At 46.2% G+C, this 13268-nt stretch overlaps 2 protein-coding genes across 2 annotated transcripts in view; one reads left to right on the top strand and one right to left on the bottom strand.

The window, feature by feature from the left end:
- The first annotated feature begins 6683 nt into the window (after window positions 1-6683).
- The window catches only part of LOC310813125 (LON peptidase N-terminal domain and RING finger protein 2-like), a 10424-nt gene continuing 3839 nt past the window's right edge, over window positions 6684-13268 (top strand). Inside the window, exons 1-6 of the mRNA XM_083681981.1 lie at window positions 6684-8394; window positions 11004-11122; window positions 11681-11803; window positions 12441-12596; window positions 12727-12913; window positions 13030-13135. Coding sequence (XP_083538107.1) covers window positions 7641-8394; window positions 11004-11122; window positions 11681-11803; window positions 12441-12596; window positions 12727-12913; window positions 13030-13135 — 1445 coding nt within the window. The 5' untranslated portion in view covers window positions 6684-7640. The remainder of the gene's footprint in view (window positions 8395-11003; window positions 11123-11680; window positions 11804-12440; window positions 12597-12726; window positions 12914-13029; window positions 13136-13268) is intronic.
- The window catches only part of arhgap20 (Rho GTPase activating protein 20), a 243720-nt gene continuing 242848 nt past the window's right edge, over window positions 12397-13268 (bottom strand). Inside the window, exon 16 of the transcript XR_014554542.1 lies at window positions 12397-12443. The gene's annotated coding sequence lies outside the window, so the exon portion shown is untranslated. The remainder of the gene's footprint in view (window positions 12444-13268) is intronic.

The following is a 13268-nucleotide window of genomic DNA, read 5'->3' as shown; positions in this document are numbered from 1 at the left end:
TGTGTGTTTGTGTGTGTGTGTGTGGGGGGGGGGGGGGGTGGGCGGGTGGATGGTTGGATGGTTGTGTGTGTGTGTGCGTGTGTGTGTTTGTGTGGGAACATGATGACTGTAATCCATGCTGAGTTCCAAATCGACCCCCAGCCCCTCGCCGGTACCCACTGCTCACTCCTGTAGAGCTGAGAGCATTGGCAACACAACTCTAAACTACTCACACCACAACTAGATAACATTCAACTCCAAACCACTCACACCACAATTAGATAACACTCAACTCTGAAGGGCAGAGCACCATCTTGTGGTTGATACAGGTGGCCCACCTCCTCTGATCTGATCTGAGGTGCTGTTCACACACGCGCGCACGCGCACGCACGCACGCACGCACGCACGCACGCACACACACACACACACACGGCAGCCCTATGACTATGAATCTGCACTGCACTTTCTTAAGGATTCATTATTTTATATCCTTTATGTCGCTTTAGTGTGTGTAAATGTCATTGTGATATGTTGTGGTATGCTGTCATGTTGTTGTTGTTGTTGTTGTTGTTGTTGTTGTTGACCCTATGTGCCCAAAGTAATTGCCCCTTGGGGATGAATACAGTCTTTTGAATTGGATTGTTCTTTGGAGTGGCTTTGGAAAGTATTGAGACCCCTACACTTTTTCCACATTTTGTTGTGTTAAAGATTTAAAATGGATTAAATGTATTTTTTTTGCCATCAATGCACACACAAAACCCCAAAAGCGAAAACATTTGTAACGTTTGTAGAAATGTTTGCAAATGTGTAAATATATAGAAATACCTCATGTACATAAGCATTCAGATCCTTTGCTACGACACTCAAATGCAAAATTTGCTCAAATGCAAAAAAAAAAGAAGAAAGTCACTCAATAAGTTGAGTTGAGTCCATCTGAGTGCAATTAATTACTTTTTTTTAAAAATATAGTTTCTGGTTTGCAGGTACTGGTGGAGGTAGAAATCTGAGGACAGGCTCATTGTAATATATGGAGTGGAATGAGGAATGTTATGAAACACGTTCTTTATTCCATTCCATGAATTACAATGAGCCTCTCCTCAGATTTCTACCTCCACCAGCCTCCCCTGCTTCTCTGATCTGGTGTATAGGGCAATATTGTTCAATTAAATTAAATTCAAAATACGTCATTTATCTCACAAGGGGTAATTATGTAGGTAGGAGTGCAGGCACACGGAAACAACACAAACACTTTACACTGGACAGAACACAACAACAACAACACACCTATATTATCAGACATTAAGAACATGATATTGATAAAAGTCTAGTCAGGTAAAATTAAAAACATTAAACATTAAAAAAATAAAAAATAATAATAATAAAAAAATAGCTGTGTGTTTTGATGAGTCATTTTCAGCATGCGTGTTGTAATTTTACCTAAGGAGAATACTGAATGAAAGGAAAAGAGAGATGTATTTATTTCTGTCACCTGGAGGCATAGCGTTGCCGTGGCAACAACACCGCCAGCAGCCCCCTCAACCCCCTCTCTGCAGCGATGTGTGTGTGTCTGTGTGTCTTTGTGTGTGTCTGTGTGTGTGTCTGTGTGTGTATGTGTGTAAGAAAGAGAGAGAGAGAGAGAGAGAGAGAGTAAGAGGAGGGGGAGGAGGACTCATGAACATGTCTGTGCCTCACATGCTCTTGTACTCCCTCCCTCCATTCAGCAGGTGGGCAGAGAATCCGACAGGTGATCTTAGAGAGAACCAGAACATGAGGAATATGAGTGGTTAGTTACGCTGCACAGCTGTGGCCCCATGTGCTGTCAGACACATGTAGGGGGGGGGCAGTCTCTAGGATAACACTGTGTCATAATACGCACACACACATACGCACGCACACGCTCATACACAAATACATACACACACACACACACACACACGCAAACACGCTCGTACACAAACACGCTCATACACACACACACACACACACACACACACACACACTCACACACTCACACACACACACACACACACACACACACACACACACGCACACACACACACAGATCATAGAATGAAGAAAGCAGTTCTCTCCAGAAACACATTAGGAGGGGTGTGAAATATAATTATAATATATATAAATAAATATAATTATAAACAAATTAAGATAATTACATCATAATGATATAAATGAAAATACTAAAAGGAGATTAGATCAATTTACGTCAAGGATTTCTGTGGAAATTTGGCTTTGGATCCCGCTTTCTATGACCATTCAAACAGCCTACTGTAACTATCTCAATGGCAACCCACTAAATCCAGATACATCCTGAGCAAATTACCCAACCAAATAACGGTGTTGATTAGAGAGGATTACACAGGGATGGATACAGCAGCTAAATCTACTTCCTGGTGGAGAAAGCCTTGGGCTGCGTTTCAATTCTGTGGCCTCCTGTCCTTGTCTCCTTCCTCTACACTGATCTGAAAGCAATGGATGGGTATTGGCAGTAGGGGGGCTGGTGGTGGAGATCCTGGTTAACCCAGGAAGAAACTAGCAGTCAAGAAACTAGCAGTCATGCTAATTATCTGTTAATCAGCATCTATCTGCTCTTTATCTGCAGGTCAGCCTGACTGGTGGTGTTTTATTGTCAGCTGTAGGAGGTGTCATAAGAAGCAGAACCTACCTACCCTAGCCACTTGTGTAGATCTGAAAGGAATGGATAGGTATAAGCAAGACTCTAGTCGTTCCACTTTACCTTCTGATCCAGCATACTAGATTAAGAATAGGAATTAGGAATTAGGATTAGCTGTACAAGTCCCCCCTTTATGCTTATACCTATCCAATCCTTTCAGATCGACTCCAGCGTGTAAACCCTAGGGAGTAGGAGCTAGGGAGTAGGAGCTAGGGATTAGAAGCTAGGGAAAAGGAGCTAGGGAGTAGGAGCTAGGGAGTAGGAGCTAGGGAGTAGGAGCTAGGGAGTCGAAGCTAGGGAGTAGGAGCTAGGGAGTAGAAGCTAGGGAGTAGGAGCTAGGGAGTAGGAGCTAGGGAGCAGGAGCTAGGCGTTGTTTCTGGACAGGGTCTAATCAGGACGCAGGTAGATGAGTCCTCCTGGCTTCAGGCCATCTGGCAGGCAAGTTCAGAGAGCCGATGGGCACGTGTGGTTACTAAGGGCTAACCACCTCGTCAAGAGGTTGCGGACGGGTGGCAAGGGACGGAAATTTGAGGCCAGAACTAAACTGCCATGTCCTGTGTTGTGAAGTAGCCTTGTTTGTCTGTGAACAAGAACAGGACTATAGTTATCATCATTATTGGTTTCCCCCTGTGGGGTTGGGGGGGGGACGAGACGATGGTGATTGCATCTCTTAGACACAACTGAACAAATGAAAGATTGTCTGGGGAAACAGCTTTCACTTGTTTAAGAGTAGAGGAAAGCTGCTTATTTTAGATGGCGTTTGACAACAAGTGATTGCTTGATAGCATGAAGAAGATTGGTGCATTTTGAAGGGAGAAAATAGAAACTGTTTGTCTGGATGTGTTTGATTGCTTGTTGTGGTCCTGTGTTGCTTAGGTAGCATGGCAACTACTAGGTGGTGGGTTTGAATCCTGCTGGGATCAATACATATATGCATGAATGCCGCATTGTCTCCTCTCTCTACCTGGCACTAGGGGAGGCTGGTGGAGGTAGAAATCAGAGGATGGGCTCATTGTAAAGCATGAAATGGAATAGGGAATGGATTGGAATGCGCTCATCCTCCAATTTCTACCTCCCCTGGTTCAGTGGAAGTGCAAAGCTCCACCTCCCTGCCAAACGGAACAGCTGCCCAGGGACTAATTCTCCAGATTGGTGGTTAATTCAGTTCTAGATAAGTGGCCCAGTGGAGGCTTGCTCAGGCTGATACTGACACTGATATCACTAATGTTCAGTAATGCTCTGACCACAGCAGGGGTCCTGGGAACAAACACACATACCCCTGAATAAGTAAAGGGTAAATAACAAATATAAAAATACATAATACAGTACCTATTAAGCAAACCTGTGCTGTCAAAAGCCTGCATGTACTTTGATTGATGTTGTTCTCAAATACAATATAAACCATATGATTAATAACCTTGACTGTATATATGACTTGTGATTTCTTTCACTTAGACAAGAATTAAATGTAAACTATTTTGCTAAATAAACTATATGCAATGTTTTCCATATTGGGGCACAGTCTTTCACTCTGCTCAAGCACGTTATATGCACCAGGGGAGGCTGGTGGAGGTAGAAATAGGAGGACGGGCTCATTGTAATGCATGGTGATTCCATTCCTCTTTTCATTCCACACATTACAACAAGCCCTGATGCATAGTTGGTGTTGTGAAACACACATCTCATCTCTTATGACACCTCCTCCTCCGGCTGGCAATAAAACACCACCAGTCAGGCTGACCTGTAGATAAAGAGCAGATAGATGCTGATGAGCTAACTTTGTGGCTTCGGCTCAGATAATGGAGGAGCGGGGACGTCTACTACTCTGTGTAGACTAGCATCACATGACAGATAGTCTCTTCCTGGATTAACCAGAATGTCAGGTTAGTGTTATTCTTGGATTATTACAGGGATTTAATGGTTCCTAGTGGGATCTGGTGGGCTGGGTGGTCTGGGTGTTCTGGTGGTCTGGGGGGTCTAGGGGTCTGGGATCTATGGGTCTGGGGGCCTGGGATCTATGGGTCTGGGTGGTCTAGGGGATCTGGATGTCTGGGGGTCTGGGGGTCTGGTGGTCTGGGGTCTGGTTGCCTGGTGGTCTGGGTGCCTGGTGGTCTGGGGGTCTGGTGGTCTGGTAGTCTGGGGTCTGGTTGCCTGGTAGTCTGGGGGTATGGTTGCCTGTTTGCCTGGTGGTCTGGGGTCTGGGTGTCTGGTGATCTGTTGTTCTGGTGGTCGAGGGGTCTGGGGTCTGGTTGCCTGGTGGTCGGGGGTCTGGTGGCCTGGGGGTCTTGGTGCCTGGGGGTCTGGTAGTCTAGGGGTCTGGGTGCCTGGCGGTCTAGGTACCTGTGGGTCTGGTGGTCTAGGGGTCTGGTGGTCTGGTGGTCTGGGGGTCTGGGCGTCTGGTGGTCTGGTGGTCTGGGGACTGGGGGACTGGGGCCTGGGGGTCTGAGTGCCTCTCTTCCCTGCAGGTTATTTTTGTCTGAGTGTGTCTTTGTGTGTAAAAATAAATAAATAAATAAATAATAATAAATAAATTCAAGCTTTGAATCTCCCGTTCTACCACATCCCGTTGACTGGGAAGGCCACTGAAGAACACTGACTTTTACTTTGTGACATGGTGCATTATCATACTGGAAGTAGCCATTAGAAGATGGGTAAATTGTGGGCATGAAGGAATGCATATGGTCAGCAACAATACTCAAATAGGCTGTGGCATTCAAGCGATGATTGATTGGTATTAAAGGGCCCAAAGTCTGCCAAGAAAACATTCCCCACACCATTACACCACCTCCACCATGAGAAGGTGTACAGGTGTTCCTAATAAAGTTCTCAGTGAGTGTTTATATATATATATATATTTATACAGTATATACAGTATATATAAAATCAAATTAAAAACTCATGACAACTGCTGTCATAGGACCACTGCTGGAGCTATACATTCACAGGCAAACAGCCATGAGTTTCATAAGATTTGAAACACAACACAAATTCTCAGAATGGAACACTTTGTTCATGATGGATGGTTACGCCACAGACAGGTCCTAGAGAGACCCACAACACACTGTCATGTAACCCAAACATGCTGTCTGAAATGATACATGAGTGTCCTTGCTCAACATCAGAATGCCTCTATCATTCGTGGAGCTGACACTCCCTCCCCTCACTGTCCCCGCTGGAGCTGAGAACCTTTCATGTTTCAACTTTGAGGATGAGTCATATAAGGTGAAGTCAACCTTATACAACTTCCAAATTACACAAACTCCATTATGTGAACCATTAGTTGATACAGCTAGCATAGCATAGCATTTCCTCCTAGCAGGTTATTACATATTCATTATGTAAATTGAAGATTCCATGGCCAACTGAAATAAATCATGTTCATAACATGCAAATCTAATCATTGCTAATTATGCTGTCCATTTTTACATTCCATTTCCATTGTCATGCACAAGCCATTTTGACGGCATTTTGAGAATGTTATACAATTCCAATGTCATAATAAAGTTTTTGCTTTACAAGTACATTACAGTTTGCACACATAATTGAACAGGGGATGTACCTAATCTAACTTTCTTTCTGACATTCAAATTACTGCAATGTCGTGAATAAGGGTAATTATCGGATTCTTATGTAAAGCATTACATAAAACAATGCATTCTTCCCCTCTCTAAACAGTGATTATGTACTGTATAGTTCATATAGATCATTGAATATAACTATTACAATTCACCCTAAAAGAACACTAAGTCACAAGCCAGATAAGACAAGAAAAAAAACATAGCGCAGCACAACCTCGAGTGAGAAGAGTTACATATGTTTTTTGAAAAACACACGGTGAATTGTTACATGAATCTAACGCCCTGGAATTCAGTGCTGATGGGACGAGGTTATACAATGTTGCTGGCTTACATAAGTGAGCCATTTAATGGACCAATCAGGTCATGAATCTGCCGTCACGTGCTCGTTTCCCCCACTGTTGTGTAAATCATCTGAAATTGAAGTAGCCGACGGTGTGACAAGATGGAGTACGGCGAGACGACGGTTCCCGGCTTTAAATGTAGTTTTGTATTTGTAAGAAGCTAGTTTTGATATACTCATTGGGTTTGGGATCCATGCGAATGTATTGACCGATCAAGAGACGAAACGGGTCGAGAGAGAGAGCTAGCCGCTACTGGAAATTAAAAAGGGGTTCTTTCATGCTTCAGTCTTGACGTTACATAAATTCAGGTGACGTCCAATTGAACTCGGACCTTTGCGCTTTCATTGATACATAACAAGATGACTTTGACTGTCACGAAGCCGTCTTTTTGGTTGTCTTGCTGCACTTCACAACTTGGGCAAACTTAGTCGAAGGATTTCCCTCAAGTGTCTTCCACGGATTTCGAGACGGTTAGCAGTGTGGAACGGAAGCCTGAGCCAGCCAGGATTCTTCCATCACCGAACTAAAAAACTACAAAACATTTGGAACCCTCTGTTGGATGGGAACAACTCGGAATACATTGAACAATTCTGGCTATCACATAACCCAAACATTGGAATTGCTAACAATGTTTTGGTAGTGTGTCATAGACAGACCGCCTACTTGCTGTGAAGGGGAGGTGTTACGTTACCAAAGCATAGCTAGTCAGGCTGGATCTCCGACTGCCACTTCCTCACTCATACTTGAATGTTAGGCTGTCTTATTCTAGTAAATCTGCAAATGGGGAACCTGAATGCTAGAATGTATATAGAATAATATTCATTTATGGTTATGATAATGGAAGGTGGTCAGCTAGTTTAACGATTTTCGGAGTTCTGGCTGCGGAATGAGTCTTTAGGGGGAGGGGACGTGTGTCCATATCAACAACAGACTCCCACAATGACTTCTGTGTTATAGTCTGATGTGTTTTTGCGTGGGGTAGGTTTTGGTCTGTTTCAGTCCAGACTATCGGTGAACGTGTTCTACAGTTGTCAGTGACAGACAACGACTAAGATGGAGACAGGAGTACAGCCTCACCAATCGGGGCATTTCCTCCACCCATTATCTAACCCTGGAGCTGCGGGGATATGTCCCGAAATGCTGGAGGTGGCGGAGGAAGCGAACCGGGCAGGTGACTTCGACCTTGCCGCGGAGATCTACAGCTCTCAGCTGGCGGACCTCCAGCAGCCGGACCGGGGCCTCTGTTTGCGCAAAGCCGACTCCCTGGCCCAGGCAGGGCGGATAGCGGAGGCACTAGACTCGTACTGTACGGCGGCCAACTTATGCAAGCTGCGGCCGGAGGAACTGCGACTGCTCGTTGAGAACATCGCAAAGACTCTTCGGGAGAAGGAGCTACTGAACGCTCTAGGAAATGCTCACACAAATGCATCGCACAGTGGGGACGGGGTCGATCCCGATGCCGAAGGGGCACCGGAGGACGACCAACCCCTAGACTTATTTTCGTGTCACCTCTGCAGGTGTTTACTTTCCGAACCAACAACTTTGCCGTGCGGCCATACGTTTTGCAAGCGTTGTTTAGAAGATGACTCTGTTAAAGATTGCAAACACTGCAAACATAAACTGGCCAAAAAGGACGGACAGTTACTGCCTATAGGCTTCAGAGTAAATGTCGTTCTTAGTAGTTTGTTAGATAAATGGTTCGACTCCGAAAGCAAAGCCAGGAGGTATTGGATTGAAGGTGAGGTCTTATGGAAGAAACAAGACTACACAGAAGCCTTGGACAATTACAACAAAGCTGTAGAACTAGGTAAGAAAAATAAACTGTTACATGTTATATACGCCATTGCTTGTTGATTATGTTCATGGACAGGAATGTGTTCAGTGTGACCGCGAAGTAAAGGAGTAGACCAGGTGACCTACTTTCCCCTGGCTTTGCGCTGGGTCACCGATAGGGGGCGGCACTCCACCGATTTATCTTTTTGAAGCACCGCCGAGTGTTATGAAAGATCTGCATGTCAATGGGGCTGGCTTTTGTGTGACACTGCCCGCCCTGGCCGCCCAGCTATAACAGCCTAGCTAGGATTTGCATGTATAATGAGAATGGTCCGAGGTAGTTAGATGACCGATTAGGAAACGGCGCTTTCACAAAAAAAAACGAACCCTGAGAGAGACCTTTCCCTGCCTGCTTGGCCACGTAGGCCAAACGGGGCCTGACGTCATCAGATATATGGGCATTATTTCACCCAATTTGGCCCTGCCCACTGATGTAACGAGTCATGTCTTATGAAAGCTAGGACCCATGCATGCCTTTGATAGGAGAACCCAGCCTCTGAATATCACTCTTGTAGTCAGCCAACTTTGGAAAGCTATTATTGTGCAGTATCAGGGTTTTTAATAGCCGCCCTGGTTTCCCCCGCCCCCCCCCCCCCCCCCCACCATGCTACATGTGTTCTTCATTATGAGGAGCCAGGTTGAGGATGTAGGTCATCTCCTCCTCCTCCTCCTCTTCCTCAAACACTCTCAGCTGAGCTGAAAGACAGCTCATGGGAAAAGGAAGCCAAGAAGTCAGCCCAGCCCAGTGAACTCTCAGCTGCCAGCCCCTATGGAGAGAGCCAACATTTAGACACCAGTCATGCCATGCAGCGTCCCAATTCTCTACCCATTCCTCCCAGTTCTCTACCCATTCCTCCCAATTCCCTACCTATGTACTTGGCCCAATTCTCTACCTATTCCTCCCAATTCTCTACCTATTCCTCCCAGTTCTCTACCTATTCGTCCCAATTCTCTACCTATTCCTCCCAGTTCTCTACCTGTTCCTCCACTGAGGTGGGCACTCCTCCACATTCATCTTACAGGACAGGAATGGACCGGTGTAAAATATAAAAATGAATAATAATAATGTATACTTTTTATTGATAATTTCCCTGAGGGGAAATTATCTTTTTGCACCCCCCGAGACAGCACAGCACACTCTTAGGGAGAACCAAGCTCTGGGCTCTATTGCACAGGGTCAGCATCTGACAGGCGCCCCTGGAGCATTTAGGGGTTAAGTGCATTGCTCAAGGGCACAACGGCAGCGGTGGTAGGATACCTTAGATATGATGCCAGCATCCCTCCAGTCACCAGCTCACATCAGGCCCCCCTCCCAAGGTGGGGATAGAACCAGAGACCTTCCGATTGCTGGCCGGCCTCTCTAACCTCCTAGGCTAGATGCCGCCCGAATATGCCGCCGGCATATGTGATAGGTAGACTTTTTAAGGGAGATTCTATCTACCTATCTAGTCTACCTACCTATATGCTTTCAATGCCATGTGGGGCTAACTCGTGGAGAGGTGTGCACTCCAGGGAGCAGGGGTGTAGAGGGTTGGGACGCAGCACATGTGATGCACCATCAGAGAGTGATGGAACGCTGCACCATGCAGCGCAGCAGAGGGTGCTGAAGCACTTTGGGAGCACAACAGAGGCACTGACCTCATTCTCTCTGGTTTTGATGTTAGCTACTGACCTGCTTATGTAAGGTCTGAGAGGGAGGGAGGGAGGAGTGCCCTGTTTTCACCCCACGAGGTTCGCCAACTTTAATACGACGAGAGATGCCCAAGATAGGGAATCATTAATCAAAGTGTTTAGTTGGTTGGTTCTCTTGCTCTTTCTTTCTCTCTCTTTTTCTTTCTTTCTTTCTTTCTTTCTGGTTCTCTTGCTCTCTCTCTCTCTTCTTTCTTTCTTTCTCCCTCCCTCTCCTTCTCTCTTCCTCTGCTCTACCCTTTCCCATCCTCCATAAGGTGATTGTGTTTCTCTCTTTCTTTCTGGTTCTCTCTCTCTTTCTCTCCCTCCCCCCCCCCCCTCTCTCTCTCCTCTACCCTGTCCCGTCCTCTATAAGGTGCTTGTGTTTGTTTACTTCCCTCCTCTGCCTCCCAGAATGTGTTTGTGGCAATAATTTGATATCAGGGCATATGTAGTTGTTGTTGTTGTTGTTGTTATGTTGAGTGTTGACACAGTGAGTCACACGGTCCAGACCGTGTCATGTGTGTTGCTGCTGGCCTACTGCCTGTCTGCCATCTGTTCCATATTTTATTGACCACGAGTTGCAATATCAGGGTCTCTCATGGCATTCAGGATCCTGTCAGATACATTACACACATAAGCCAAAACTCATGGTTCATATGGTTCAATGTCCACAATGGGCCTGAACATCATCATGAAAATATTGCAGAACATGGCTTTTAGTTGCCTACTAAGCAGCATTTGATATGTTACATATCTGTCCCACTCACTGGCACATTGCGTCACGCTACCTCACAGGGCTTCATGTTATGACACACCTGATGTAATCGCAGTGCATAGGCCTAAGGTAGCTGTTTATGAAAAGGATTATGGCACTGTCTTCTCACTCTTCTCCTCTGTTGTGTGTGTGCACAGCGCCCTCTTCAGGCAGGCTGCTGCAACAGCGGGCGGAGCTGCACATGGACGCCAGGAACTACAGCCAGGCCGCCCAGGACGCAGAAAGCATGTGCAGACTAAATCCTCTCTGGCCAAAGGTGAGAGAAATATATTGCTAGAATATTATATTAATAAGAATATAGAGAACTAGATTATATATATATATATATATATATATATATATATATATATATATATATATATGTAGTGTGTGTGTGTGTGTGTGTGTGTGTGAGAGAGAGAGAGATCAGATAGCAGCACAGTAAACCCAGGCAAGGATGAGCGTCGCCAAACTAGCCAGAGCCTCGTGGAAATGTGAGTGGAGGTGTTATGGCAGCATCAAAGCTTGATTTAGATTAGGTTCCCCATGTCTTGGCCTATGGCTCTGAACGGTTTTCATAATAGCTCACTCCCACAAGTGACCGCATAGTGGTGTTTTATCAGTTTTAAATCTACTATACTTCAGATAATGCGTTCTATGTTGTATATCTATGTTGTGTTTTGCTACTAAGAGCATTAAAGTGTTTCCTCTCTCTCTCTCTCTCTCTTTCTCTCTCTCTCTCTCTCTTTCTCTCTCTTTGTCTTTCTTTCTCTCTCTTTGTCTTTCTCTCTTTCTCTCTCTCTCTCTCTCTCTCTCTCTGTGTATGTGTGTCCAGGCCCACTACTTGAAAGCCTCAGCCTTGAGTAAAGCCGGACGCAACGATGAGGCCTTGCAGGAGTACTTCCAGTGTGTGGCATTGAAACCTGATTGGACGACAGTGAAGCTGGAAGCTCAGAAGGTACACCTCCATTACCCCCTCTCTCTCTCTCTCTCTCTCTCTCTCTCTCAGGATATCCTCTTTAGAAAATAAAAGAAGAGATTTGACAGCCAAGCCCAAAACATTCTCCTGTTGCCTGAGTCTTGGGGCACTTGTGTTGATCTGAGAAGACAGGTGGAAGAAATATGATTGTGTTATAATCCTAATGAATACATACAAATGAACAAGACATTGCAGTATTAAAAAGTGTGTGTGTGTGTGTGTGTGTGTGTGTGTGAACCTGGCAGCATGCCCTATCCGTAAGGATTAGTATGGAGATAAATCCTCGACAGACCCCAGTACGTAGCTGATGACGCAATGCCCCCATTCCAGCTGTCAGCGCTGGGATAGAATAGCTCTCTCTCCCTCTCTCCCCCCTTCCCTTTTACAGAGGCAGTGAGGTTCACTCTGTGACTAGGCAGGCCTGTATGCCAGCTATGTCTGAGGGCGTGTTTATTTAACACTCTGAAGGCCCAACATACCTCACATTGTCAGAGGATCAGTGGAACTCACCGCCTCGTTAGTGACTTCTGTGAACTGGTGTTACCTAGTGAGAGTTGATGTATAGAGTCTGCCTCTCACTCTCTCTCTCTCTTTCTCTCTCTCTCTCTCTCTCTAGGTCCTGAGTGATCTGTTCTCATATGTGTTTGAGAAGGATGACATGCCCACGCCCCTCCACCCCCTCCAGGGGGGGGCCGCCACACGCCTGCTGAAGCCCCCTGCCCTGCTCCGCACCCTCAGACCCCTCACACAGAGACCTGGCTGCTCCTCGCAGGTATGAGCGCACACACACACACACACACACACACACACACACACACACACACACACACACAGGCTTGCAGGAATGCACACACACCCACCCATCTACTTCTCCCCCTAACCTCACTCTCTCCCCTCTCCAGGAGCCAGAGTTCAGCGTGAGTCCCAGTCGGACAAACCTCTCCCCAAGCAGGGCAGAGCCCCCCCTAGAGGACACTAAGAGCCTGGCTGCTGTCCTGGCTGCCCTGCCAGCGCCCCCCAGTGGGCTGAAGCGGAAACACAGTGGAGACGGACCAGCCTTCAGCCCCCCCTCCAAACTCCTCAGGCCAGGTAACAACACAACACACACATGCTTTCTCTCTCTCTCTCTCTCTCTCTCTCTCTCTCTCTCAAACAGATGACTATGAAATAGATGAGATAATGTGTGTGTGTGTGTCCTCCTACAGATGAAGCCTGCTCCTCCTCTCAGTCTCTTGCTGCTCTCATCGGGGGGAGGACGGTGCCCCCCACGCTGCTAGATAGTGGAGACATGGAGTGTTCCCTCTGCATGAGGTAAGACCAGGACACACACACTGTATGCCTACACACATTGTACACCTACACACACACACACACACACACACACACACTGTACGCCTACACACACTGTACGCCTACACACACTGTACATCTACACACACACACA

The sequence above is a fragment of the Argentina silus genome (assembly GCF_951799395.1).
Source record: "Argentina silus genome assembly, chromosome: 12".
Lineage (NCBI taxonomy): Eukaryota > Metazoa > Chordata > Actinopteri > Argentiniformes > Argentinidae > Argentina > Argentina silus.
This window is presented reverse-complemented; position numbering and strand designations above follow the sequence as displayed.